We start from the raw sequence: 25,842 nt of genomic DNA, 5'->3' as shown, positions 1-25,842 counted from the left end.
TTAAAATTTCTTGCAGCACACTAGTTGAAAATCACGGCCCAGAACTCATTTCCAGGTCCTAGGAGATACACTCTAACCTTGTCAAGTCCCAGGAAGTCACCTAATGAATGCACCGATTAACATAACTGACCTCAGACAGAGGTCTGACCACCTGGGGGTAACTGGGTCTGAGGAGGATTAGGCTCTCTGGGAACAATTCACAGGGATGATCAGTGCTGAGTGTCTCCCACAAGTGAACCTTTGAAAGACTGTCCTCACTTACAACTGGACCCACAATTCCTTCTGGTATCAGTGTGAATTTTCAGAAAGAAGGTTCTTATTTACTGTAGTGGTCCTGATCGAGCACTTGTAGATGGCTCTGTCATCTCTCTGTCGCTGTATGAGAAGGTTTTAAATATCTATAACTTACAAAAGATGAGGCATGACCCCAGTGTATTAGGTGATGGATTTTAGAAAAATCTATGGCTTCTGGTTACAAACCCTTATTTTTTTCCTTAGTGGAAATGCACTTACATGCCTTAAGGCATTTCTTGACTTGCCACTTCTTACTTTTCCCTCTGTACTCTTTTCTCCCTCTCTAGTGTGTGTGTGTGTGTGTGTGTGTGTGTGTGTGTGTGTGTGTAGAGAAAGAAGAGAGACAGAGGTGCAAGTTATAGATGTAGCATTATACACAATGTTTTTGAACACCAAAGTTATAAAAATTGATGCAGTGTCACCACCAATTCAGCTAGGTTAACACAGAAAGCAAGTACGGGACCCATATGATACACTACTCACAAATATTAGGGGATATTTTATCAATTCATATTCATTTTTAAATATCCCCTAATTTTTGTGAGAAGTAGCTTTAACTTATTAAAATGTACCCAACTGCAAAATAATCATTATTGTTCTGTTTCTTTTACAAAGACAATAACAAAACTAAGAAAGTGTCAAGATTTTATTTTCAAATTTCTTTTCAATCTAGTTATCAATAAATATTCTGCAAAAACATCCCTACCTTAGGACTGAGAGGATGACTTTCAAACTAAAGGTTCTCCTATTTTCTTTCAGTATGCTTAGTTTGCTTGGATCACCAAAGATGCAAAAGTATTAAGTAATGTTACTTAGCATTCCAAAAGTTAGCAAGCAGCTTCCTTGAAACAAATCTGTTAGCATTTATTTTTTGCTATATAAATTTCATGTGAGTAGGGGTGGGGATACAACAATAACAAAAAGGAATGAATGACAGGCAGCCTTGTGTCACCGGCTTTTGTTCCCCAGGAAGGTCTGAAATGAACTCAGCATGCTGTGCAGCAATAAGAAATGGTATGCCTTTGTTTAGGTGAAAAAAAGTGGGCTTGTTACCCCGGCCAAGGTGAGCTGGCCATATGAGGAGTTGCAGGCAGCTTTGGTTTGAGTGGTAGGCATCACATAAACTAACCTGAAAGTGTCTTCTCATTGGGGCAAATTCTGTTAAAGTTCAATTTTTTCCACATATTTTGAAAAATAAATAAAATGATGGCAGTAAATTTCAGTTTTCACTGAGGCCGGGCTTAAAATGAGGGAATGCCTTGTACTAAATGAAAAAGCCTGCTACAGCCCAGGCACTCGCAACAGGTCTGACAGCAGGCTCCACAGAGCCAGTGGCTTCCGGTTTGGTGCCCCTGAATACCTTCAGTCACTATCTGCGCCTGGAATGACTGCTGAGCCCAAAACAAAGAACAGAGGAATTTTAGCCAAGAAGTTGGTGCTCAGACTCTGAACATGCACTATAAAAGCCTACTTTATCTGCAATCAGTAACCAAATTCAATATTCCAGTAATTGGAAATATTGCAAAACAGAAATAAGTATTGTGCCCTTTGAGTATAATTTATTTGTTTCATGTTCATTTCTTATTACAAAACAAAGTATGTATTAGTTCATCTGGAATTCTGTGGCCAGCTCATTAAAATGTTTAAAGTTTAGGAATTGTAATTCACCCACAGCTCATACTTGCACAACAAACTATGGATGTAAATCATCCAAGGGAGTGCTTGAAAATTAGGCTGGCTTTACATTTTTTGAAGTTTATCACAAGAAGCAATAATCAAAATAAGACATATTCTGTTTTGAACTGATATAACATGCAATGAAAAATTGGGGGAATAACAGTAAGATAGACCTTAAAAGTAGAAGATATAATAAAAATAAAATGGAAATTGCATAAGAAAAATAAAGCAGAGTAATGGGAAAGAAAGAGCAAGCTGGAAAAGGGGATGTCACCTTATGTCAGGGGTTGTCAAACTTTATATTGTAGGTGTTGTGGGCCATATTCTCTGTGTGCCAGCTACTCTGCCCTTGGTTGCTAAGGCTGCTGTAGACAATAGTGAACAAGTGGGAATCTGTGTTCCAATAAAACTTTATTAACAAAAACAGGCCATGGGCTGGATTTGGCTTATAGGCCAGTTTGCCAATTGCTGTTCATTAGATGCTTCTTCATAGAAGACCTTTCAGGTAAGGAGACATCTGTGCAGGGAAATGTAGAAAGTGAGCGAGCAAGTCATGGGTATCTGGGGGATGACGATTCCAGGCATACGCATGCTGTTGTCTAGCCCAACGCAACTTTCAATCTGCTGTGTAGACTGCTATAATCACTGATCTTTATTTACCCATGTTTTAATATGGTCATCTCAAATGTGATTAAGTTTTGTTCAATATTCTACTAAGTTGATGAATCACAATTGATCAAACCATTCCCTGTAGCTGGGTATGTAAACTGTCCAGTCATTTGGTATCACAAATTTCACAGCAGCAAACACTGATGTAGGTCTCATTGCGTGGCTACAGAAAAGCTTATTTAGTCATAAGGCTTTTTACATCTCTTCTCCACACTGCCATACCCATCTATACCTTAGAAATTTGAAGAAGACAATGACAGCCACTAATGCAGAAAACTTCCCTTAGTATGTTGTTAGAATTCTTTGTCCTCATCCAGGAAGTAGAAACTAATGCAGCCAAGGCTGCAATGTGCATTTTCATGAGTAGAACATGGAAGTCAAGAAACAAGAGGTACAGCATGTGATGCCGGGGTTACAATGATGGCAGGACCTCCTCCTATGCTGTGTACCTTCTCTGTGTCAGGATTTCCATGTCTTTAAGATGAGGTTAGTAGTACTACCTCCATCATGGGGTTGCTCTAATATTATAGGACTATGTAAAGTCTTTAGAAATGTGTCTAGATCAGGCCCTGGCCGGTTGGCTCAGCGGTAGAGCGTCGGCCTGGCGTGCAGGGGACCCGGGTTCAATTCCCGGCCAGGGCACATAGGAGAAGCGCCCATTTGCTTCTCTATCCCCCCCCTCCTTCTTCTCTGTCTCGCCCATTTGCTTCTCTATCCCCCCCCTCCTTCCTCTCTGTCTCTCTCTTCCCCTCCCACAGCCAAGGCTCCATTGGAGCAAGGATGGCCCGGGCGCTGGGGATGGCTCCTTGGCCTCTGCCCCAGGTGCTGGAGTGGCTCTGGTTGCCGCAGAGTGACGCCCCAGAGGGGCAGAGCATCGCCCCCTGGTGGGCGTGCCAGGTGGATCCCGGTCGGGCGCATGCGGGAGTCTGTCTCTCCCCGTTTCCAGCTTCAGAAAAGGGGGAAAAAAAAGAAAAAGAAAAAAAAATGTGTCTAGATCATAGTAAGTACTCAAAAATGTCACATTACAGTTGAGTTGTGGTCATTATTACATTTTCCTGTGAATTATCTATTCATCATTCTTTTCCCTTATCTTTGAAATTGTGCTATTCTTAGATTTTTGAGATTGCTAATTTCATTTATTTTATTTCCATGTGAAGGGCGTAGGACCGTGATGGTGAACCTTTTTATAAAAACCGCCCACTTTTGCAGTGCTGGTCAACCTGGTCCCTCCCGCCCACTAGTTGGTGTTTCAGCTTTCATGATGGGCCAATCGTGGCGCTTTTTGGTTGCTCCACTACCACCCACCATAAAAGCTGGAACACCAACTAGTGAGCAGGAGGGACCAAGTTGACCAGCACTGCAAAAGTGGGCGGTTTTTATAAAAAGGTTCACCATCACAGGCCTAGAAAGTAGCAATATATGTACAGATGGGCAGTAAATGGTACCCTGCTTTACAACCAGTCACTAATTTAGTATTTGGCAGTGACATGGCAATAAGTAATTTTACTATTATCTTAAACAGTAATCAAGCTTTTGATCTGAGCTGTAAGTGTGCTAGCTTTGTTGGCATGAGGTAACACCTTCTAACAAAAGTAAACAAAACAAAAGAAAGATGACAACAGTCATCCTGCAGGGGCCTAAGAAACAACAGCCCATTATCATCATTGAAATAATACGTATTTTAGGAACTAATGTGTAAGGCATGGCCTCGACCTAGTAAATGCACAGATGGTCCTCTTTCTCAAAAGATAATCTAGCTCATGCTTTTCCTTTTGGGGGGAGAAGAGTTTACACAGCTACAATATTTGATGAAATCTCATTAATTATACTTTACCAGTCTTAATAATGTTTATGACAGAGTGCAAACACCAGGGGGAGGGGATTGTCTGTGTTAATTTTAAATCATACTACTAAAATATTCCAAACTAGTTATGCCCATAAACACAAATACAAGGTTTTGCTCATCCTTGCATTTTTCTGGAGGCTTCTCTGAGAATGAAAAGAATAAAATCACTACTAAGTGTTACGGGAACATCACAAAGTTTTCAGTAGGTGGCTAGCTTAAAGGCTTCTTTTGTATACATATTGTATGAGCTCCCAATAAGCGTAGTACCTAGTACATGCAAGATGCTGGGTTAGGAAAGGGAGACAGAAAAAAGAGGAAAGGAACTGAACAGTAGCCCTGGTCATCTACTCAGCCTTTCTTTCTCTAAGCCTTTTCCATAATGAGACATCTCTTCTTAGAGCTTTTTCTCTCTGGAAAAGAAATGTATTTATTCATACTCCAAACCTACCACTCATCTCACTGATCTCATTTTTAAAGGCAGTCATAATCATGGGGGAGAAGTCTTACTATTTCAGTGTACTCTACTTCACAGCTAATATTAATGATCTACCATGTACTGAGTCCTCTCCCCTGGTGTCCGGCAGTGAGCCACTTTCAGTGGGAAGAACAGCTCTTCTTACTTAGGTGGAATAATTTCAGTGAGTCAGGCAGCCTTGGAAAGAGCCACATTGACTCAATGCAGAGACAAGAGAGCTGCCATGTAGAACAGAATATGAGCACTCATCCCTCAAGAGAGAAAAGATGAATGCTTTTCTACAGTGAATTAGTGAAATGTATGGGACATGCAATGGCCGCCTGCAAGGGCCGCCTCGCGTGCAGCATGGGGGCAGAGCTGTTCATAGTCACAGAGGAGAGGAGGGCAGCTCTCAGCTCAACTGGCAAGATCTGTGGGGCTTTATTACTGTAATGGATTAGTAACTAAGGAACCTGCTTTGGAAAATAAATTGCAGAGCTCATATGAAAATAGTCTGAAATTCAATTCATATATGTCCATAAATGAGAAAATATTAGCTCAAAATATTTATATGTAAAAGATATTTTTCCCAAGTGAAAATCCCAAATGAATATCGAATTTAAAACTTTAGCCCTGGCTGAATAGCTCGGTTGGTTAGAGCATCATCCTAATGTATAGATGTTACCCATTCTATCTCCGATCTGGGCACATACAGAAGCAACGTTCTTGTCTCTGCCTCCTTTTTTCCTCTCTCTCTAGAATCAATAAATTAAAAACAAAACAAAAACAGTAAAACAGTGCCCCTTATGTTCATAAAAGAGGAGGCAGGCCCAAAACTCTGACTGACCAGTGGTGGTGAATTGGATAGAGCATCAACTAGAATCCTGAAGTCCCCAATTCAAAACCCAAGGTCACCACCAGCTGCGCTTGAGCGTGAGTCACAGGTCCAATCCCCGGTTGAGGCACATATGAGAAGCAATCAATGCACAACAAAGCAAGGCAATGAGTTGATGATGCTTCTCTCTCTCTCTCAAAAACAAAAAAACAAAAACAACTTTTTTGGGGGGTTTCTACAAATACACTATGTCTGGTTTTTGAGAAGAAGATGCTTATATGAGTTCTAATACTATATTTAAAAAACACTCAAAACGCAAAAGAAAGAATACTTTCTTCATTAGTGTGAAAGTAGTCACTTGAAAATATATCTGGCACTGACTTGGTAGCTAGTTGGTTAGAGTGTCATCCTAATATGCCAAGGTTGAGGGTACAATCCCAGGTCAGGGCACATGTAAGAAACAACCAGTGAATGCATTAATGAGAGGAAAGACATGTCAATATTTTTCTCTCTCTCTCTCTAAAATCAATCAATAAATTAAAAAAAAAAAAAAAGGAAAGAAAATACATCTGTATTCTGGGGGAGGGAGATATAATATTCTAATTGTCTAAATTTCAAGTGAAATTTTAAAATAAGTACTAATCTTTAGCTTACAACATCACCCATTCCCACAGACTACACTACTCCCTCTTAGAGTTATACAAAAGACAGTCCTGGTATAAACAATGCAAGGTACAAAACACAGAGAAGACCAAAAAGTAAAAATATGCACATAAAATTACTGCCTTGACTATGTAAATATAGATATAATTTCTGTCATTAACGCTCCAAATAGTCTCAATAATATAATAATATGCACTCACTGATATTTTTTCTAAAACACTGTTTTCTATATGGCTTAATAAAACATCAAATTTGTGGTCAAAGCAAATAATTTGAGAGAGCATAAATCCTGGTAAATTCAGTGGAGAATAACTCAGGAGAAAAAAAGTTCCTCATATTCAGTGTTTCTTAATTTACAAACTGCTTGAATTAAATAAACATAATGCAGGTATTGTACATTTTGTATGCCGGTCTTTATGTGACGACTCAGGGAAAGATAATACTCCATGTCCCACTTATACATTCTGAATTAAATCATGATTTTTAGTTAAGAAATGGAATTCTAATAAATTCTAATATTACTGTCAGTACTGTATTTGAAAAAATTAAGATTCTATACTCTTATTTACACTACCTAATTGTAAACTGTGGAATGACATTGAGAGCAAGTAGGGTAATCTGAGGCATTCCATTTAACACACTGAGTTCCTTTAACACAAACTGATGTATTTCTGCAAATATTTATAAGGCTTGGTGGCTGTTATTAGGCTGTAACTGCAATTGTTCTAACACCTAATAAGCCATGGTTGGAAAAACAAAGGCAGGTTAATTTGTGATTTCCTCAACTCATTCAGAGGCAAATTAAGTGTCAAACAGCTAATACTGAACATATTTCATTTTATGAGATTTTAATTTAATTCTGCACCTTATCGTTGATGCCTTAATATAGGGTGGTTTATCTAAAAATAAGAGCAATTTATAAAGCTCTTTCAATAAAATCTTTAATGATAATATATGGTAGCACAATTATCGCAGTGCCTGCCACATTCTAAACAGAGCTCTGTGAGCATTTCCATCATCAATACAAATTCTGTTTTCAAGACTTATAATTTAATTTTTAAAGTTGGCATCAGAAGAACAATTATGTGTACAAAATAATGATAATACCGGCAAATTCCATCTTCTTATAATTAAAAATATTTATTCTGCCTGACCTGTGGTGGTGCAGTGGATAAAGCGTCAACCTGGAAGCTGAGGTCGCCGGTTCAAAACCCTGGGCTTGCCTGGTCAAGGCACATATGGGAGTTGATGCTTCCTGCTCCTCCCTCCCCCTTCTCTCTCTCTCTCTCTCTCTCTCTGTCTGTCTCTCTCTCATTCTCTCTCCTCTCTAAAAATTAATAAAAGTAAAAAATAAAATAAAATAAAAATATTTATTCTAAAAGCTTAGTAAGCTCATCTGATCTTATTTTCTAGGATACAATTATTCAAGCACTTCGGAATTCAAGAACGGGATTCAAGCTTTGCGACTGCTTGTCCTCTCTCTCCTGGACAACCTGGATGTCTCCTGAGCATCTTTTACAGAATGCCTGGTTATGTGCTGGGCACTGTCTGCAAAACTAACAGGAGCAGTGACCACTAAACCATAAATGACCGAGAAAGAGGATCCATGCTACAATAAAGACACACAAAAGGTACAGTGAGGAACAGCCAGCAAAGGGAGGTTTTGAGGGTAAGGAGTTGAAGCAGGAGCTTGCTATGCAGACCTGGAAGGGCAATGCAGAGAAAATGTCCTATTACAATGGCACAAAGGTGTGGCCTGTGCTCCCTTCCTGGAGCCCACTTCATAAACTCAGTGTCTGCACGCAGGACTGTACTAGGAGCCGACAGACCCACACTCTCACCACATTAACCTTCCAAGACTGCTCTCCAGAGGTTCAGTATTAATCCAGCAGCCTGACATTATGACTCTAGACAATTGAGTCAACTCCAGCTAAATTATCCTAAAACTTGTCTGGAAAAGCAGGAAGTACTGAAACCTATAAAAATCCCAGCTCACCAGTCACATCTGAATTGCAATCCCTTCCCTCAGGGTTTTCTAAACTCAGCCTAAATTACTTTGTGGTGTTTTTATCACTAGCAAGATAATACTGTAGGCAAAGCAGTCAGGGCTAGGACACCTAGTGTGGACTATATGAAGGCTTGCTGTTGTTATATTCTGCCAAAGAACCATACTTGGGATTTTTATGATAAATTTTTATTTGAATTTAATTACAAGGCAAACTAGAATGAACCCCATGGAACTAGTTCATTCTATCACATAACCTCATTTAAAAAAATTTCTCTAAACATGATTTTGAAAGAGTGAAAAACTCTAAAATTCCATAGAAAATCTGATTTAAATTACTACATTACTGCAGAGACTGTGGAGTCTGGGAGAATCAGCCATGCAAAACCTCTGTGTAACGGGTGAATTACCTGCAGGTTTAAGCCTGAATTTAGAATTTCCTTCCCTTTGCATGGGGTGTTTTAAATTGGCTTCTTGGTTTTACTGGAGTATATTTTTAGCAGGCTTCAGAACACTAGAAATGTTTGTGTTCCAGTGAAAGTGAGAATAAGTCACAAGTTTCTATATTTTGTCTCTATAAATATCTACTTCTCCTTTAATGCTTATAAAAGTTTGCAACACAGATTTATAACTTACCTCCAGGCAAATCTGCTCTGAATTTACAATTTAGTAATGGAAGATGGATCCAAAAAAACAGTTGGTAAAATATTATATGTGTACTTGGGCATGTAGTTAGGTCTGTTAATATCAATTAATTCTGTTCACAGAGGAGGACTTGTTTTAAAACAACTTCATTTTTCTTTGGCATATATGTAATTACACAGCTGTAACTAATAGCCATGGAGATGCAATCTACCATCTAAATAACCAGCATTATTCTTCAAAGTATTATTTGCGCTTTTCTAACTTTACTGTCTCAGAATGAAGGGTGATTACTACATATGACTAAATGTGTGTATGTGTATATATATCCATTTGTAAGGGGCAGCATTTCCCAGAAAGAGGTTGCAGTTATTATAGTACACAACAGTTTTCTGGACAGTACTATAAACACATAGACACACACACACACACACACACGCACACACACATTTTAGTTTGCGAGTCTACTATTCTTTTTCCCCAAAACTGAGTAAGATAATACTTATTTCCACAAGATTTTCTTCTTCTTTTTTCCAATGTATGTTATCACTACTTTTCTTTTCATTTATCTTTGTGTAAACCATGTGCTCAATCACATTTGCCATTTTGTTTGGGTGACATTCCCATCAATCAAGGGATTGTTGTTGTACACAATACAGGGGCTATGAAATTTACCACAGAAATATCATTACAATTCAAGTGATTCCTGGGACAGGACTTTCACACAACAGAAATCTTAGCATGAAAAACTTCAAACCCATTCTCAACTAAATATGTACTCTGTATAGTAACCTTCCATCAGTCCCTTACTTTTTAATTTAACATTTATAGCCCAGAGAACACAGGTCAGCAAAATAGATAGGAGTTACTTGCCAGCCACCTGGTGAGACAGGCATTTTTCAGGAAGCACTAAGGATTTGTTTCAGTGGGTCCAGGAACAGATAGGCCTGCTGTATTTCAAAAGAAAGAATTCTTCTTCTATCACATCTTCAATGTGCAATAGCCGTGCTAGAAACAAAAAGTCCTGCAGTAGTAAAAATTGGTCTTTTGTTCCATGTCATTACTGGGTAAAGCTTGAATACTTACACATGCAATGGCGGAATTGGAGATGGATCATAATGGTAACGCCCCTCATGATGTCGCGCATCGATTGGCACAGGAGGATGGAAGGCAGGAAACAGGTGAGGAGGGTCTGAAAAAAAAATCCATCCTACATAAAAGGAACACTTCGGAACATAATTCCAATTCATGAAGCAACATTGCTATAATGTCTTCATGACTTTTGCTGAAACTACGTTAAGAATTTGTAGAACTCTTTCAAGTCCATTATGAGGCTTCATGAGGTATGAGCAAGTCACTAATACCTGCACCTGAGAAAGTAGAGCTTAGAATGCGACCAACACCCACACAGGAGAGCAAGAAAGAAAACATGGCTGACCCTGAAGGAAAGGCTGGCCAGAGCAGCAGACAGAACCACAAAACCAAAAGGAACATTTTATAAGACACTTATTATTTTTTAAAAAAATTATACTGTCAAGTGAATTTTAGACCAAGATATAATACTGTATATAAATACTAGTTCTCCCATGGCACTTTTTAAGGGAAGGAGACCTTTCTAAAATCCCTACTAGAATCCATGGCACACACACACACACCCCCACACACACACCACACAGCCCATGTACCGCACACATACCCCACACACAACACACCCACCACACACCCCATACATACCCCCTGTGCCCCACCCACAACAGATACCCCAACCCCCCACACACCAAATATCACTCATACTACACACCCACATACCATACATACACTACACATAAACACACAGCAGCCTCCCCTTCTGTCCTGCTTCGTCTGGTATTCACCATTTCCTGGGTTCCTGTCTGTACCACCATTGAGTTAAAATAGTTCCTCACTCCCCGACTTTTAGTAACTGAGGCTGATTATCTCTGACAAATCTGGAAATATATTCTCTTCCCTAAATAGTGACTCACTGCAAAAACTGAAGAGTTCTGCTACATTTTACCATTAGAAGCACGAGTGATATTTTCTAACTGGCACTAACATTTTCCCCAAGTTTCAAGAAACAAAACAAGGCCGTTACATCTGTAGGCGTGCCTCCATGGCTATAAGCCTGATGCTACAGCAAAGGAGCTTAACTTGTTCCTAAACAGTATCTCCCACATGTGGTCAAACCTGCAGTAGCCATCATGCTGCTATTGCCCAGGTACTGGCAACACCCAGTGGGGAACTACTATGTATATGAGAGAGAGAGAGAGGGAGAGAGGGAGAGAGAGAGAGAGAGAGAGGGAGGGAGAGGGGGGGGAGAGAGGGAGAGAGAGAGAGGTGTGAATTCAGGTAGTTCGCACCTCCCTCTTTTTTTTTGTTTGTTGTGTTTTTTTATATTTTTCTGAAGCTGGAAACGGGGAGGCAGTCAGACAAACTCCTGCATGTGCCCAACCGGGATCCACCCAGCATACCCACCAGGGGGCGATGCTCTGCCCATCCGGGGTGTCGCTCTGTTGTGACCAGAGCCACTCTAGCACCTGGGGCAGAGGTCATGGAGCCATCCCCAGCGCCCGGGCCATCTTTTGCTCCAATGGAGCCTCGGCTGCGGGAAGGGAAGACAGAGACAGAGAGGAAGGAGAGGGGGAGGGGTGGAGAAGCAGATGGGCGCCTCTCCTGTGTGCCCTGGCCGGGAATCGACCCGGGACTTCTGCACGCCAGGACGACGCTCTACCACTGAGCCAACTGGCCAGGGCCAGCACTTCCCTCTTTATACATTTTCTTTTTTCTAAATCTTCAACAAGTATCTTTTAGAATATAAACAAACTTTTCAAAATTATATCTTTTTCTATTTTTTATTTGATTCTTTAGATTCTACATATAAGTGAAATCATGATATTTGACTAGATCTGTCTTATTTCTTCTTTTTTTATGACATTAAAATACCTTCACATGAAATCAACAAACAAAACAGAAACACTCTCTTAGCTGCTGAGGAGAAACTGATGGTTGTCAGATGGGAGGACATGGGGGGGGGGGCTCTGTAAAAAAGGTGAAGGGATAAAGAAGTAGAAATTGGAAGGTACAGAATAGTCACAAGGATGCACAGTACAACATAAGAAATATAGTCAATAATATTGTGATAACTATGTATGTATGTATGTATGTATGTATGTAGCCAGGTGAGCACCTGAAATATAAGGAGAATCCCTTTGTAAAGTATATGATTGTGTAACTAGGCAATAAGCCTAACACAACTACAAAATAACAGTGAATGTAAATTGTAAATGAAAGATAAATTTAAAAATAAATAAAATTATATCTTATTTCTCTTTTTTTGACCTTTGCCTTCTTTTGAGAATCTAAAGTATGGTTATGAAGAAAGAAAAATAAGAGTGAAAAATTGATGTACAACTATGCTAGAATTCAACAGGTGACGAGGATTCTAACCACTTGATCCTTTATCCCACTTCATGTATTTTATAGAATAATCCATATGGAAAAAAATCAATCATATTTTAAATGCACCACTTAGGATTTGATATTAAAATACGTCAGAGTCAAGTTTTCTGTAATGGAAATCTGGGTAGCTGGTGACAAATTTAAAAGCTTTCCCACCACGACTGTCAAAACCACACTGCATAGAACTGAGTAGTTCCACAGAGCCAAAGTCCTACCTCATTTAACCATTTCCAGTAAAAACAATTCACCCTTATGAAAACAATATAAAAATAGGTAGGGTAATCTTTTTCACTATTTTAAAAGTTTCACACAGACTCAGTGAATATTTACTGATTTTTAAATTTTGAAACAGGCCCAAATGACTCAGCTTCAAGCCAGGGTCAGACAGATGGCCAGGAGACAGGCCTCTCCCTCCTATTCCTTTCTCCTTTGAGTAGCTGCTGACATAGACATGCGTGCCACCATCAGACTTCAAGCTTCACACATGCCATCTGCTCTGGGAAGTCAGAGAAATAAACCTACTAACAGTGTATATGAATTAAGCATTACTAAATTCTAACCCACCTCTACTGTTTTATATGGCCATTTTTTTTTTTTACTGATTTTTGGAGAGAGGGGGTAAGAGGGGGAGAGAGAGAAAGAAAGAAGGGGGAGAAACAGGAAGTATCTACTTGTAGTAGTTGCTTCCTGTATGTGCTTTGACCAGGCAAGCCCAGGGATTTGAACGGGCAACCTCAGTGTTCCAGGTTGATGCTTTATCCACTGCATCACACAGGTCAGGCTATTTGGCCATTTTGAGGTAAACTGTTGGAACCATGTCACAGTGGGAGGATACTTTGCCTTTCTTACTTCTTCGCTCTTGGCTGTATTCTGCATGGTAAAATTCTGCCCACCGAGTACAAGGGTATTAACTGCACCTGCTTTTCTCTGTGTGAGTGCGCCTACGCACTGTGATGAAGCACAAACCCACGTTTCAAACACACAGGTTCAAAATGTGTGAATCAACTCCACATTCATTATATGCCTCATAGAGCCAGGAACTGAGAGTCATTATCTGTTATATGAATATTTATAATAAAGTGGCAGTGATTATGTGCACAAGGGTTATGACCAGTTAATCCTATAAAATCAAAAGAGTTTACCAAAGCATTATAAAACCCTCTTCCTGAAGTAAATCCTACAATGCTATCACAGATATTTAAAAGGCATTGCTGCCTTTTCATTTTAAGAAATTATTCTAACAGGATATTAATTCACTCTCTCACTCTCTCTCCTTTCAGATGAAAGAGAAAATAACCAAGCACTATAAAAATATGTGAAAGGAAATTATAAAACACAATTACTATAGTCATTTCTTACTGCTGAGTGTATTTTGTGAGTTTAAGTCAACTTCAACTGAACGTCTGTGGTGATGTTGTGGCCCTGTACGCATGTCCCCTGACATCCCAAAGGAATTTATGAATTCCGCCTTCTGGAATCAGGTTAAACAACAAAAAATTATGGTTATGATGTGTGACTTGACCAAAAACATCTGGTGTAAGGTTAAAAATTTTTCTGTTTCTGTTTGTTTCCCTCTTGATTGAGTTTGAAATAACTTCTGCTCACTAATGAAATCTACACGAACAATTACACCTGATGTCAGCTATCAGCAGAAATCACGCCTCTTACGCCATTTTCAGAGAAAATGCAATGGAACACCTCTTCCAATTAGAGACATGCTTGACCATAGCTTAACAGTATAAACAAAGAGTCAAAGTGGAATGGAAATGACCTTTAAAATATGTGGCATCACATGACATTAATACTAATAAAAAGAAAAAAACACTGAATGTTTCCTTGCATCTTGGCTCGTCATTTCTACATGGAAGAACAGCCGAATATTCCACCACAGGGCCAAGAAACTGTCCAAAACCTCCATATAACAGGAACAGGCCCATGTCGCCAGCAGCCACCATAATTATCCACCTCACAGTATATTATTTACACATGAGCGGCGCAGCTGTGGAGCATCATAACTCAAATGTATGTGTAATAAGTCACCATACCACAGCCATCCCCTGTTCTGGCCCTTGACAAAACACCACATGATGACTTTTCCAAACTCCGGTTAAAACTGCTGAAGCAGAAGGAAGTGCCACTAAACCAAGCTACCTCCTATTTATCATACAATTTCCTGACTGATGGTTCCACAAACCAGCTGCTAAGTGCTGTGTACTCTACTGTCAGCAAACTAACGCGCTAAATGGAAGACAGGCAGAATAATGTGCAGAACTGGTGGAATCAATTTTACTGAGAGAATTAAAATTCTACCAGGCGGGGCTGAGTCTGTGGAATAGTGGTAACCAGTCAACTATACATGCTTATGGTTGCAAAAATGATTTATTACAGACTTGCAAGCGCTTTCACTATTGGATCAAACTCTTCTAAACTGAGATTTGAAGAATGCGTATTATCCGAGGCTTGAGCTAAAAAACCCTATAAATACATAATTGGCTCGACACATGTTTAAACTGAAATGCATAGTAAAAATATTTGTGCTGGGTACAGTTGTCAGTATTCGATTTCATGCCGCCTGTCATGAAGCTGCACATTAAGGATCTTGTTAGGAATAAGAGGCATTGATTTTTACCTCTCTTTATAAGAGCCTGGGTTGATCATAAAAACTGTAGCCTGAGAAAGACACTTGGAGATTTATCTTCAGTTGCATCATTCTTTCAAGAAATAGTTTTAGTTCCTCAGGGTATAAGATCTGCTGAATGCCATTCTGGGACTGTCTTTTAAGGTTTGAAATTTATATACAAATACTGTAGATTATAAAAGAGAGATCAAAGTCCGCTAAGTAACTGCCCTGAAGGAGTAATTCACCAAATGATACTTGAGTGGCCTTAAAGTGCACAGGAAACAGCACAGGAGAACCCCAACAGTAAACTGCCTAGAGTGTGCAAGTTCTCCTGACTTATTTAAATACCAAACTTGTCTACACATTGACTTTGTAATTTACTCCAGACCAAAACTAGAGATTGTTTATCCTGTCATTAGGGTCAGCCCTGCCTAGAAGAACATCCAGTTCCCACAAAGTCACTTCCTTGCCTGTTATCACTAGAAACATTGAACCCTTTGTGGACAACACCAACTACACTGAAATGAAAATAATTACCCAGCACCTATCAAATGAGGGGTCTTAAGCTGGAGAGAAGGGGTACAGAGAGAGATCATCATCATTCCAATGAGAAGTGTTGTAAAATAATGTTATAGTAATTAAATATATAGAAATATAGAAAAACATGGAAGATATATAAAAGTAATTAAGATATAATATTTGTCCCAGTAGAGCCCAAGCTCTACGTCGATCAGGCGTCCCTGATTCGACTTTCCTGTGCAGTGGGACACTCCTGCTTATCAGCAGGCTGGCAGCCTCTTCGAGACTACTCTTGAGGCGGCTATGACGATGCTACTATTAAGTGCCACTGGAGAAAGACACGACCGACACACAAATTAGTTGCAATAATCACACAAGCAACTTATTACTCATAAATCCTTTTGGCGTGCCTGGGTACAGCTTAAGGGGGCCCATCGACGTGCTCCTCTCGGCTGTCTTTGGTCAGAGCTCAGAGCGGCGTGGAGACAGTCCATGTTCACATTGGAGTCTGGGCGACTACTGCAGCAGGGGGCCCCTCAGCTTTAGTACCCTTTCTGGCCAATGCCTTCTAACAGGTGTCAATCTACAGGATTATCACCTCAAACCACCTTTTTGGGAGTTCCTCTCAGGGAATCCCCTCTATGTCAATCTACTGAAATGTTTACATCAAACCACTTTTTAAGATGCTCTTATTTACAATAACTTACAAAGTAATATAAATAACACCAAGCCACTTCTTATCTATATATAACTTCACACACATACTAACTGGGCCCTGCTTGAAAGTCAGAGTCTGTTTATCACATTACAGAGATATGGCACCAAGCCACTATATTAATTCCTATCCAAATGGCCTAACTTTATTTAATTTTAATAATTATTTTTGATATCATTTTAATTACTTTTATATATCTTCCATATTTTTTATATTTCTATATATTTAATTACTATAACCTTATATTACTATATTATTAAAATCAATTAAGGAAATTAAAGTTATGCCATCTGGATAGGAATTAATAGTGTACAGATATGATAAGCAGACTCTGACTTTTGCACAGGGCCCAGTTAGTGTGTGTGTGAAGTTATACATCGATAAGAAGTGGCTTGATGTCATAACTCTGTAAATTAACATAAACAAGAAGCTTCCCTAGGAACACCTTAAAAGTAGCTTGATGTGACATTTCAGTAGATCACCATAAAAAGGGCTCCCTGCAAGGAAATCTCAAAAAGGTGGCTTGAGGTGATAATCCAGTAGATTGACACCTGTTAGAACGGGTTGGCCAGAAAAGGTACTAAAGCTGAGGGGCCCCCTGTTGTGGTAAACCAGACTCCAATGTTGAACCTGGACTGTCTCCATGCTGCTCTGACCAAAAACAGCCAAGAGGAGCACAACAATAGGCCCCCTTAAGCTGTACTCAGGCACGCCAAAAAGATTTGTGAGTAATAACTGCCTGTGTGATTCTTGCAACTAACTTGTGTGTTGGTTATGTCTTTCCTCTGGTGACAGTCGGTGTTGGCACTGATAAGCAGCATCCTCACAGCCGCCTCAAGAGTAGCCTGGAAGAGGCTGCCAGCCCTGCTGATAGGCAGGAGTGTCCCACTGTGCCGGGAAGTCGAATCAGGGATGCCTAATCGACATTGAGCTTGGGCTCTACTGGGACAAGAGGGTAGAGCAGTACCCAGGCCTCTTCCCACCTTGGGTATTACCAATCATTACCTTGACAACTGCAACAGTTTTTCCAGGGTTCTGTACCTGGAAGGCCAGTGGCCACAGCCGTTGCCATGCAGATTCTCATTGGATTCGGACAGATGGTAAAGAAACTGTGGAGCCAGAAAATGGTGGGCAATTCTGTTTATGAAAGTCTCACAACACTGGACAAGCAAACAGGCAGGGAAGACCACTTCCCCCTCTCTCACAATCTGGATTCTCCTGGACTCACAGGCCCCCCTACAAGCCTCAGCACTCCGCCGCCAAACAGGCAGGGCCAAAATCTCAGGGCTCCCAAGCCCCTCAGCACTCTCTCTCTCTCTCTCTCTCTGATCTCTTTAGCAAAACAGGCTGAGGGAAAAAACCCTTCTCCAGCAAACAGTAGCCCCTCCCAAGCAGGAAGGCAATCCTCAATTTGCAATCTGCTGCCCTGATGGCAAGCACTGGCAGCCTTCCATAAACTATACACACATGGCGATGTCCCAATACAAGTGAGCAAACCTAAAACACACTTGTTTACCCAATATTCCACCCCTTTTGCTCTCTTCACAATCTACATCACAGGTATTCCTGTGCAAGGAATGAGGTACAAACAAATTATAGCAACAGCATAAGTTATACAATTGCAACAATTACAAAGGTGTCCTTCACAATGTCTCCCTTGAGTATTCTGCTCAAGGCACAAACTGGAGGCCTATCTCTAGCCCTCTACTCCATGGTAGGTTGGAGGGCCTGTATAGTCCAGCGCTGTGTCCATGCAAACCTTAAAGTGTCCTTGGTTCTTCTCTGCAACTGGATGAAAGCAGCATTCTGGTGCAGGAGGACTTCCACTGGAGCTGGGCCTCCCACCCTCCATCGAGATCTCCCATAATGTCCAAAGGTGGCATACCCCTCCAACAAGGGAGCCAGTGCCCTCCTCTGGTTGCAGTTCAAGAGGCCATTACCCTGCTCAATGATCAGTTCACGATAGACAGCCCAGCTGTCTGTGCAAATCACCAAGGTAAAGCTCCATTACAGGCAACCAGGTTCACAAAGGGCCTCAGGCCTCCCTCCTCATCCCTGCCATCAACAGTAGCTCTTGAAGATGCTGCCCTGAGGAGGAGCATGTGGCAACAGGGACCAACCTCTCCATCTCTGCTCCGGAGAGCATGATGCCGTCTACTCCTGTATCCCACTATCATGGCAACCCAACCAGTGCCCCCAACTCCATCAGCTCTGACCTGGTGTAAGGCCAGACCACAGAGTGCTCCACTACCTGAGGAGGCTCTGGTTGCCCCCGAGGGACATTTTGCTACTGAGTTTTTACCTTCTGGGTGACCACTGGCCAAGCTCTGAGTGTGTGGACAGCAGCTTCAGCCCGAGCCTCGTCAACCTCAGAAGAGGAGATGGAAACGCCTGCTCCCACCAACTCAAAGCCACTTCACGGCACGGATGCTGCTGTTCCTTTGGTGACCCTTTAGGTCCCTGCAGCTGCTGGCTTTCATCCAGAAACTGAAACTCAAGCTCTTGAACCCACAGTTATTTCTCCAACAACTGTTGTTACGAGCCAGCACGACCAGTATATTCAGGTCCCAAGCCAGAACGGTGCAGAACTAAGAAAACTACACTTAAAGAGTTAAAGAATAAAAGATAGGGTTGGGAGGGCTCTGCAATTACTGCTGGCAGAAAAAGCCCGCCCTAGCAGAAAACAGGGCAGCAGGCAGCGTCCACAAAACCGCATCTTCCTTTATTTTATAGGGCAAAGTGGGACATTAGCAAATCAATAACTTTTCTGATTACAGTTTCCCAGGCAACTCAAAAATTCCACCAAGTGCAAAAAACCCCACCAATACATAAACATACATAAAGAAGCCTTCTGGGAAACATGGGGGTAGGATGAGGAAATACATGGAGGTGTGGGGAAGAGCTCAGCTCTCTGCAAGTGAGGTGGGGGGTTGGGCAGACTGTCAGCTTAAGCCAGTTCCCCACACCTCTGTCCCCCAGAAGTCCAAACTCTAAAAACCCTGTTGATTTTTCAACCCCCGACAACTGCAGTGCCAATGTTCAGCTTCCAGGGCAAACTGCAACTGGCAAACCTGTAATTCATTTTCCAGAGACCGTTCCAGTTCCAGGCGCTGTTGGTACTCAGCTTGCATCTCACACTGCAGTTCTTGAACCCAGTCTGTCTCCTTCTCCAGCGCTCACTCCAGTTCAAGATGTTGCTGCTGCTCATTCTGCAGCTCATTCTAGAGAACTAGACCTTGGGTAGCTTCTCCACAGAACTCCTGGTTCCCTCTTGCAGAGTAGTAAAAAACAGCCAGCCCATGTTCCCAAAAGGACATCCATGAGGAACCATACACTGGGGAGCAACAACCAGTCCTGTACCCCAGTGGTCCCCAACCTTTTTTGGGCCACAGACTGGTTTAATGTCAGAAAATACATATTTTCATGGACCGGCCTTTAGGGTGGGACGGATAAATGTATCACGTGACCGAGACAAGCGTCAAGAGTGAGTCTTAGACGGATGTAACAAAGGAAATCTGGTCATTTTTAAAAAATAAAACATCGTTCAGACTTAAATATAAATAAAACTGAAATAATGTAAGTTATTTATTCTTTCTCTGCAGACCGGTACCAAATGGCCCACAGACCGGTATTGGTCCGTGGCCCGGGGGTTGGGGACCACTGCTCTACCCCACCCCTCAATGGTGGTGGCAGCTCCATAATGATCTGATCCGAGTCCTGCTGGCTGCACCAGGTGTAAGGCCACCGCCATGGTCATGCAGGTTCTCATTGGATTCAGGCTGACATTAAAAGAACTGTGGAGCCAGAAAATGGTGGGCAATTCCGTTTATTAAAGTCTCACAATGGTGGACAAGCAAAAAGGCAGGTAAGACCTTCCCTCTCTCTCTCTTTCTCTCTGGACTCTCCTGGATTCATAGGCCACCCACAAGCCTCATCACTCCCCTGCCAAACAGGCCGGGCCAAAATCTCAGGGCTCCCAAGCCCCTCAGTACTCTTTCTCTTTATTTTCTCTCTCTGGACTCCTCAGCAAAACAGGCTGGGGGGAAAAAACCCTTCTCCAGCAAACAGTAGCAAACAAGGGCTCCTCCCAATCCAGAAGGCCATCCATAATTTGCAATTTGCGGCAATGATGGCAAGCACTGGCAGCCTTACATAGACTATACACACATGGCGATGCCCCAATACAAGCAAGCAAACCTAAAAACACTTGTTTACCCAACAGTACCCAAAGGGAGTTTTCACCTGTGGAGTAACTCCCAACACCCAGAATGACACCCTCACTCACAAATCCTACCTACAGACAAGAATACGCCTGTGGACAGCATTGCTCCAGAAAGGAACTGATGTCGCCCCTCTGAGGATGACACTCCAAGGATGCCTGATCCAGAGTGTATATGGCAATAAGGACGTCTGTGGCCCCCGTGGTCTGTTACCAGCAGATTCATAGGCACCAGCTATGGACTTGCTGGGCACCCGAGTAGAATCACCCCAAGGAACATCTCATGGAATCACAGGACTCTACCTACTGGTCTTATAGGCACATTGTGCAGTTAGAAATGTCTCCAGAGCACTAGAGTGAATCGTTTTGTTTATAAAACCCTTCATAATATGGTGCAAAAATTAAAAAACTGTAGTTCTAGTGTACTCAAAAAATCTTATTAGATGCCTTTCATTTAAAAATACACATATACATACACGATATCATCATTTTGTCACTTTATACCATGGCAGAGCCTTAACTTAAGAGAGCATATATGTATTATGGGAAAGATTCACAAACTACTGTGCACAGGTCAGTTTTGGCAAATAAGTTTTTACTGGAACACAGGTGTGCTTTTCTGTATACACATGGACTCTGGTTGCTTCTGCACTACACTAGCAAAGGGCCGGCTGCAGCAGAACACACATGGTCCACAGAATGCCCCACATTTACCACCTGGCCCTCCAAGAAAGCAGTGTAACAACTTGACCTAGCACACTATAATAAAATAACTTCTTAAAAATTTCACATTTCAGAAAAACCAGACATCAATTTTTCTTTATCAATATATAGTTTTTGAGTGATAATACTATATATTTTTAAAATATATATGCCAATTTGTGTGACTTTAAAATATCTTGATACAAGTATCCAAACTAGTAACTATTCGAAAAAGGAATACTTATCTTGTCATTTTTGCAAAACATACACTAAATTAATTCTAAGATACAAATAATAATGGTTGAAATTGAATATGAATCTAACAAATAACAGAAATAATCATTTAACATTTGCAAGTTTTAGTTTCCTTATAACTTACGTAAAACATACACAAAGTTACATAGAAAGCTAATTAACAACAAAAACTGTGCTATTTCTAAAAACTCAATAAATGTTTTTACTTCTGGTAACTTCCTGGCATTCCTGACTCCATGAGCATTACCTACTACTCAAATAGTCATCTTGCTGTCATTTCTTCTGCACAAGCATGTGGGCATATTAAATTCATTTAATTAATATTTCAGATCTAAATGCTGACCCAGCACTAGAGTCTGGTCATACCACAATTAATCCATGCCATGCTCCTTAACAAACATAAATCTTGCTTTCCACAAGAAAATGTCAAACAGCCACCCGCAAGTGAACTGACAACACTTGCCCTGGCCAGTTGGCTCAGTGGTAAAGCATTGGACTGGGTTTGGAAGTCCCAGGTTCGATTCCTGGTTAGGGCACCCCTCTCCTTCCCCCTTCTCTCTCTGTCTTCCCCTCCTGCAGCCATGGCTTGATTGGTTCAAGTGAGTTATCCCCAGGCACGGAGGATGGCTCTATGGCCTCAGCTCAGATACTAAGAAGAGCTGAGTTGCTGAGCAATGGAGCAATACCCCATATGGGCAGAGCATCACCCAGGAGAGGGCTTGCAGGGCACATGCAGGAGTCTCTCTCTCTGCCTCTGTGCCTCTCACTTGATATAAATAAACAAACAAATAAATAAATAGAAGAATTGACAACACAAATCTCTGTCTTTACCATCTCAAATGTGTCCTGGGTAGTAAATAAACAATTGATGGCTCCCCTTGCTAGTGTCTTTTATCAGAAGTCTTTGCATGTTTCTCTGCTAAAATACACATCCCTTGCATTCCCAGTTGCAGAAATAGACCACATCTACCTACTGGCTAACCAAGAAATCCTTCCATCCATAGTCTCTAGAATGTATCTTGCTTATGATCACAAATATACACACTTATGACATTTTTGTTGTTTCTGGCTTCCCTGCCAGGGTAAGAGAGGGAAAAGAAAATCAACAGAGGGAAAGACAGCAAAAAAGAAATAAGAGGCTCCCAGCCATTATACCTAAATGGCAGAATTCTTTGATGGAAAACACATAAAAAAAATATGAGGAATCACTCACTACAATTAAGTGACAAGTCCATTACTTTTAAATACACTAATGATGTATTTTCAGTGACAACAGGAACTTTGAAAATTAAAAGATGAAAATTAGTTACTGGTAACAAATTCTCATATCTATAATATTTTTGTATAGAGCAATTCAAAATCTAAATTCATGGTTCCAAAAATATACATTAGGATTCCTAATGCTGATGACATGAAAACAGAGGATGAAATGTTTCCAGGAAAAGCATTTCAGATTTAAAAGTATCTCAGGTTTATCTCAAAAGCCACAGAGCAGGGGTCCCCAAACTGTGGCCCCCTGAGGCCATTTATCCTGCCCCGCACTTCCGAAAAGGGCACCTCTTTCATTGGTGGTCAGTGAGAGGAGCACAGGATGCATCCGCACCCTGTGCTCCTGCAGTACTATATGTGGCAGTGCCGCAAAGTACAGTACTACTTGCGGTGACGCAGGATGCACACATCATGGCTCAAGAAGCGCGTCATATCACTTTTTACGGCTAACAGTGACAAATATGGAACCGAATATTGACCCTCTCATTAGCCAAAAGCAGGCCCATAGTTCCTATTGAAATACTGGTCAGTTTGTTGATTTAAATTTACTTGTTCTTTATTTTAAATATTGTATTTGTTCCCGTTTTGTTTTTTTACTTTAAAATAAGATATGTGCAGTGTGCATAGGGATTTGTTCATAGTTTTTTTTATAGTCTGGCCCTCCAATGGTCTGAGGGACAGTGAAATGGCCCCCTGTGTAAAAACTTTGGGGACCCCTACCACAGAGACACGATTTATTCAGAAGTTGCCTAGTTCAGTTAGTTAACTGTACATTAATAAACAAAGTCGAGGTTTAGAAGTTGCATCCAATCCCAAATAAATCTACTCAAAGAGTTTCCAACTTCTTTTTCAATGTGCAAACACAGGTAGTGCAATGTAAAAGCAAAAAGAGACAAAGTTTTATATTTTATCAAGCTCATGTACATTATTACTCCATGAGATCTTTTCACAACCCTAAAACCATCATTTTCAAAGCTTTATTGTTTTTTTTTGTTTGTTTGTTTTTGTTTTTTTTTTCATTTTTCTGAAGCTGGAAACAGGGAGAGACAGTCAGACAGACTCCCGCATGCGCCCGACTGGGATCCCCCCGGCACGCCCACCATGGGGCGACGCTCTGCCCACCAGGGGGCGATGCTCTGCCCCTCCGGGGAGTCGCCATGTTGCGACCAGAGCCACTCTAGCGCCTGAGGCAGAGGCCACAGAGCCATCCCCAGCGCCCGGGCCATCTTTGCTCCAATGGAGCCTTAGCTGCGGGAGGGGAAGAGAAAGACAGAGAGGAAAGCGCGGCGGAGGGGTGGAGAAGCAAATGGGCGCTTCTCCCGTGTGCCCTGGCCGGGAATCGAACCCGGGTCCTCCGCACGCTAGGCCGACGCTCTACCGCTGAGCCAACCGGCCAGGGCTCAAAGCTTTATTGTTATTCACCTAAGTCTTATTTCTCTTTATTTCCTATATTATGATAATCCTGACATATAAGAAAGGAAAATTCCATTATCTGTCTAGAAAAGTTTATGTGATCTACCCAAAGTCACATAAAACAACATGGCATTACTAATGTGATCCCTGTCAAGGGACAGTATTCCAGGTACAGTAACAGAGCCTGTCTCCATCTCAATCCTGCTTCTGAAGCAGAAACATAAACCCAGGCCGCCTGGAAGGAGACTAACTGGGCTTAGGCTCAGAACATAAGGGGGCTCACCTTGCCCTCAGTGCTCCTTAGCAGAGGGTGCTGCCACTAATCAGAAAGCCACTAATCTAAGTACACCATGGGAAATATATATATTTTTAAATTTTTTATAATTCATTTTTAGAGAGAGAAGAAAGAGAGAGAGAGAAAGAGGGGGGGGGAGAGAAGGAGAGAAGAGGGGGAGGAGGAGGAAGCATCAATTCCCATACATGCCTTGACCAGGTAAGCCCAGGGTTTCGAACCGGTGACTTCAGCATTCCAGGTTGATGCTTTAACCACAGTAACACCACAGGTTAGGTACCATGGGAAATATTTTGAAGGCACCAGAAAACCAGCAGTGACAAGAGTGGATGGCATATTTTTGTAGTCAAGAAGAAATGAAGGAGAGCCCTGGCTGGTTGACTCAGTGGGGAGGGGAGGGGAGGGGAGGGGAGGGGAGGGGAGGGGAGGGGAGGGGAGGGGAGGGGAGGGGAGGGGAGGGGAGGGGAGGGGAGGGGAGGGGAGGGGAGGGGGAGAAAGAGGGAAAGAGAGAGAGAGAAAGAGAGAGAGAGAGAGAAAGGGAAAGAGAAAAGAAAAGAAAGAAAGGAGGCACATATTCATTCCACTTGAAATCAGGCAAGTTGTTAAAAGTAAATTATTAACTTTCTCCCTTTTCTATCTCCACCATCCACCCTATTTCTAGTTCCTGTCAATCACCAACTAAATGTCTTCCAAGGTTTTCCCCATTAACAATAATTAATAATTTTTTTTAAATAATCATGAATATAACTGTAGTAGTCCCCCTTATCCTTTGTGGGTATGTAGCAAGACCCCCAGTGACTGCTTAGATCACAGGACTGAATTCTACACATAATAAATAGCATATTGTGTTTTTTCCTATACATACATACCAATAACGTTTAATTTATAATTGATGCACAGTAAGAGATTAACAACAATAACTAATAAAATAGAACAAATAAAATAAAGTGTGATATGAATGAGGTCTCTTTAAATATCTTATTGTTTTATACAGAGACAGAGACAGAATGGATACACAGGGCAAACAAATGATTTACACCACAGGCTAGATGGAGCCCGACAGTGTGAGATGTGATCGTACTACCCAGAGCTTATCAACTGTTTATTCGGGGAATCTTCTATTTAATGTTTTACAACCGTGTGTAACTACCACTGCAGAAAGCAAAGCCTCAGATACAGGGGTGACCGCACAACTTACTGAATAATAAGTTCAATGTGCACCAGGTATAATGCTAGATCTTTTTTGGACTATATTATTTCTTTCTACAACCCTGGG

At 41.3% G+C, this 25,842-nt stretch overlaps 1 protein-coding gene across 3 annotated transcripts in view; it reads right to left on the bottom strand.

The window, feature by feature from the left end:
- GLI3 (GLI family zinc finger 3) overlaps positions 1-25,842 on the bottom strand; it is a 376,015-nt gene that overhangs the window by 136,587 nt on the left and 213,586 nt on the right. For all 3 annotated transcript variants that reach the window (XM_066272080.1, XM_066272082.1, XM_066272081.1), the window contains one exon: positions 10,172-10,277. In XM_066272080.1, coding sequence (XP_066128177.1) covers positions 10,172-10,277 — 106 coding nt within the window. The remainder of the gene's footprint in view (positions 1-10,171; positions 10,278-25,842) is intronic.

Source organism: Saccopteryx bilineata, chromosome 4 (assembly GCF_036850765.1).
Source record: "Saccopteryx bilineata isolate mSacBil1 chromosome 4, mSacBil1_pri_phased_curated, whole genome shotgun sequence".
Classification (NCBI taxonomy): Eukaryota; Metazoa; Chordata; class Mammalia; order Chiroptera; family Emballonuridae; genus Saccopteryx; species Saccopteryx bilineata.
The sequence above is the reverse complement of the archived record's forward strand: the minus strand, read 5'-3'. Positions and strand labels throughout refer to the sequence as shown.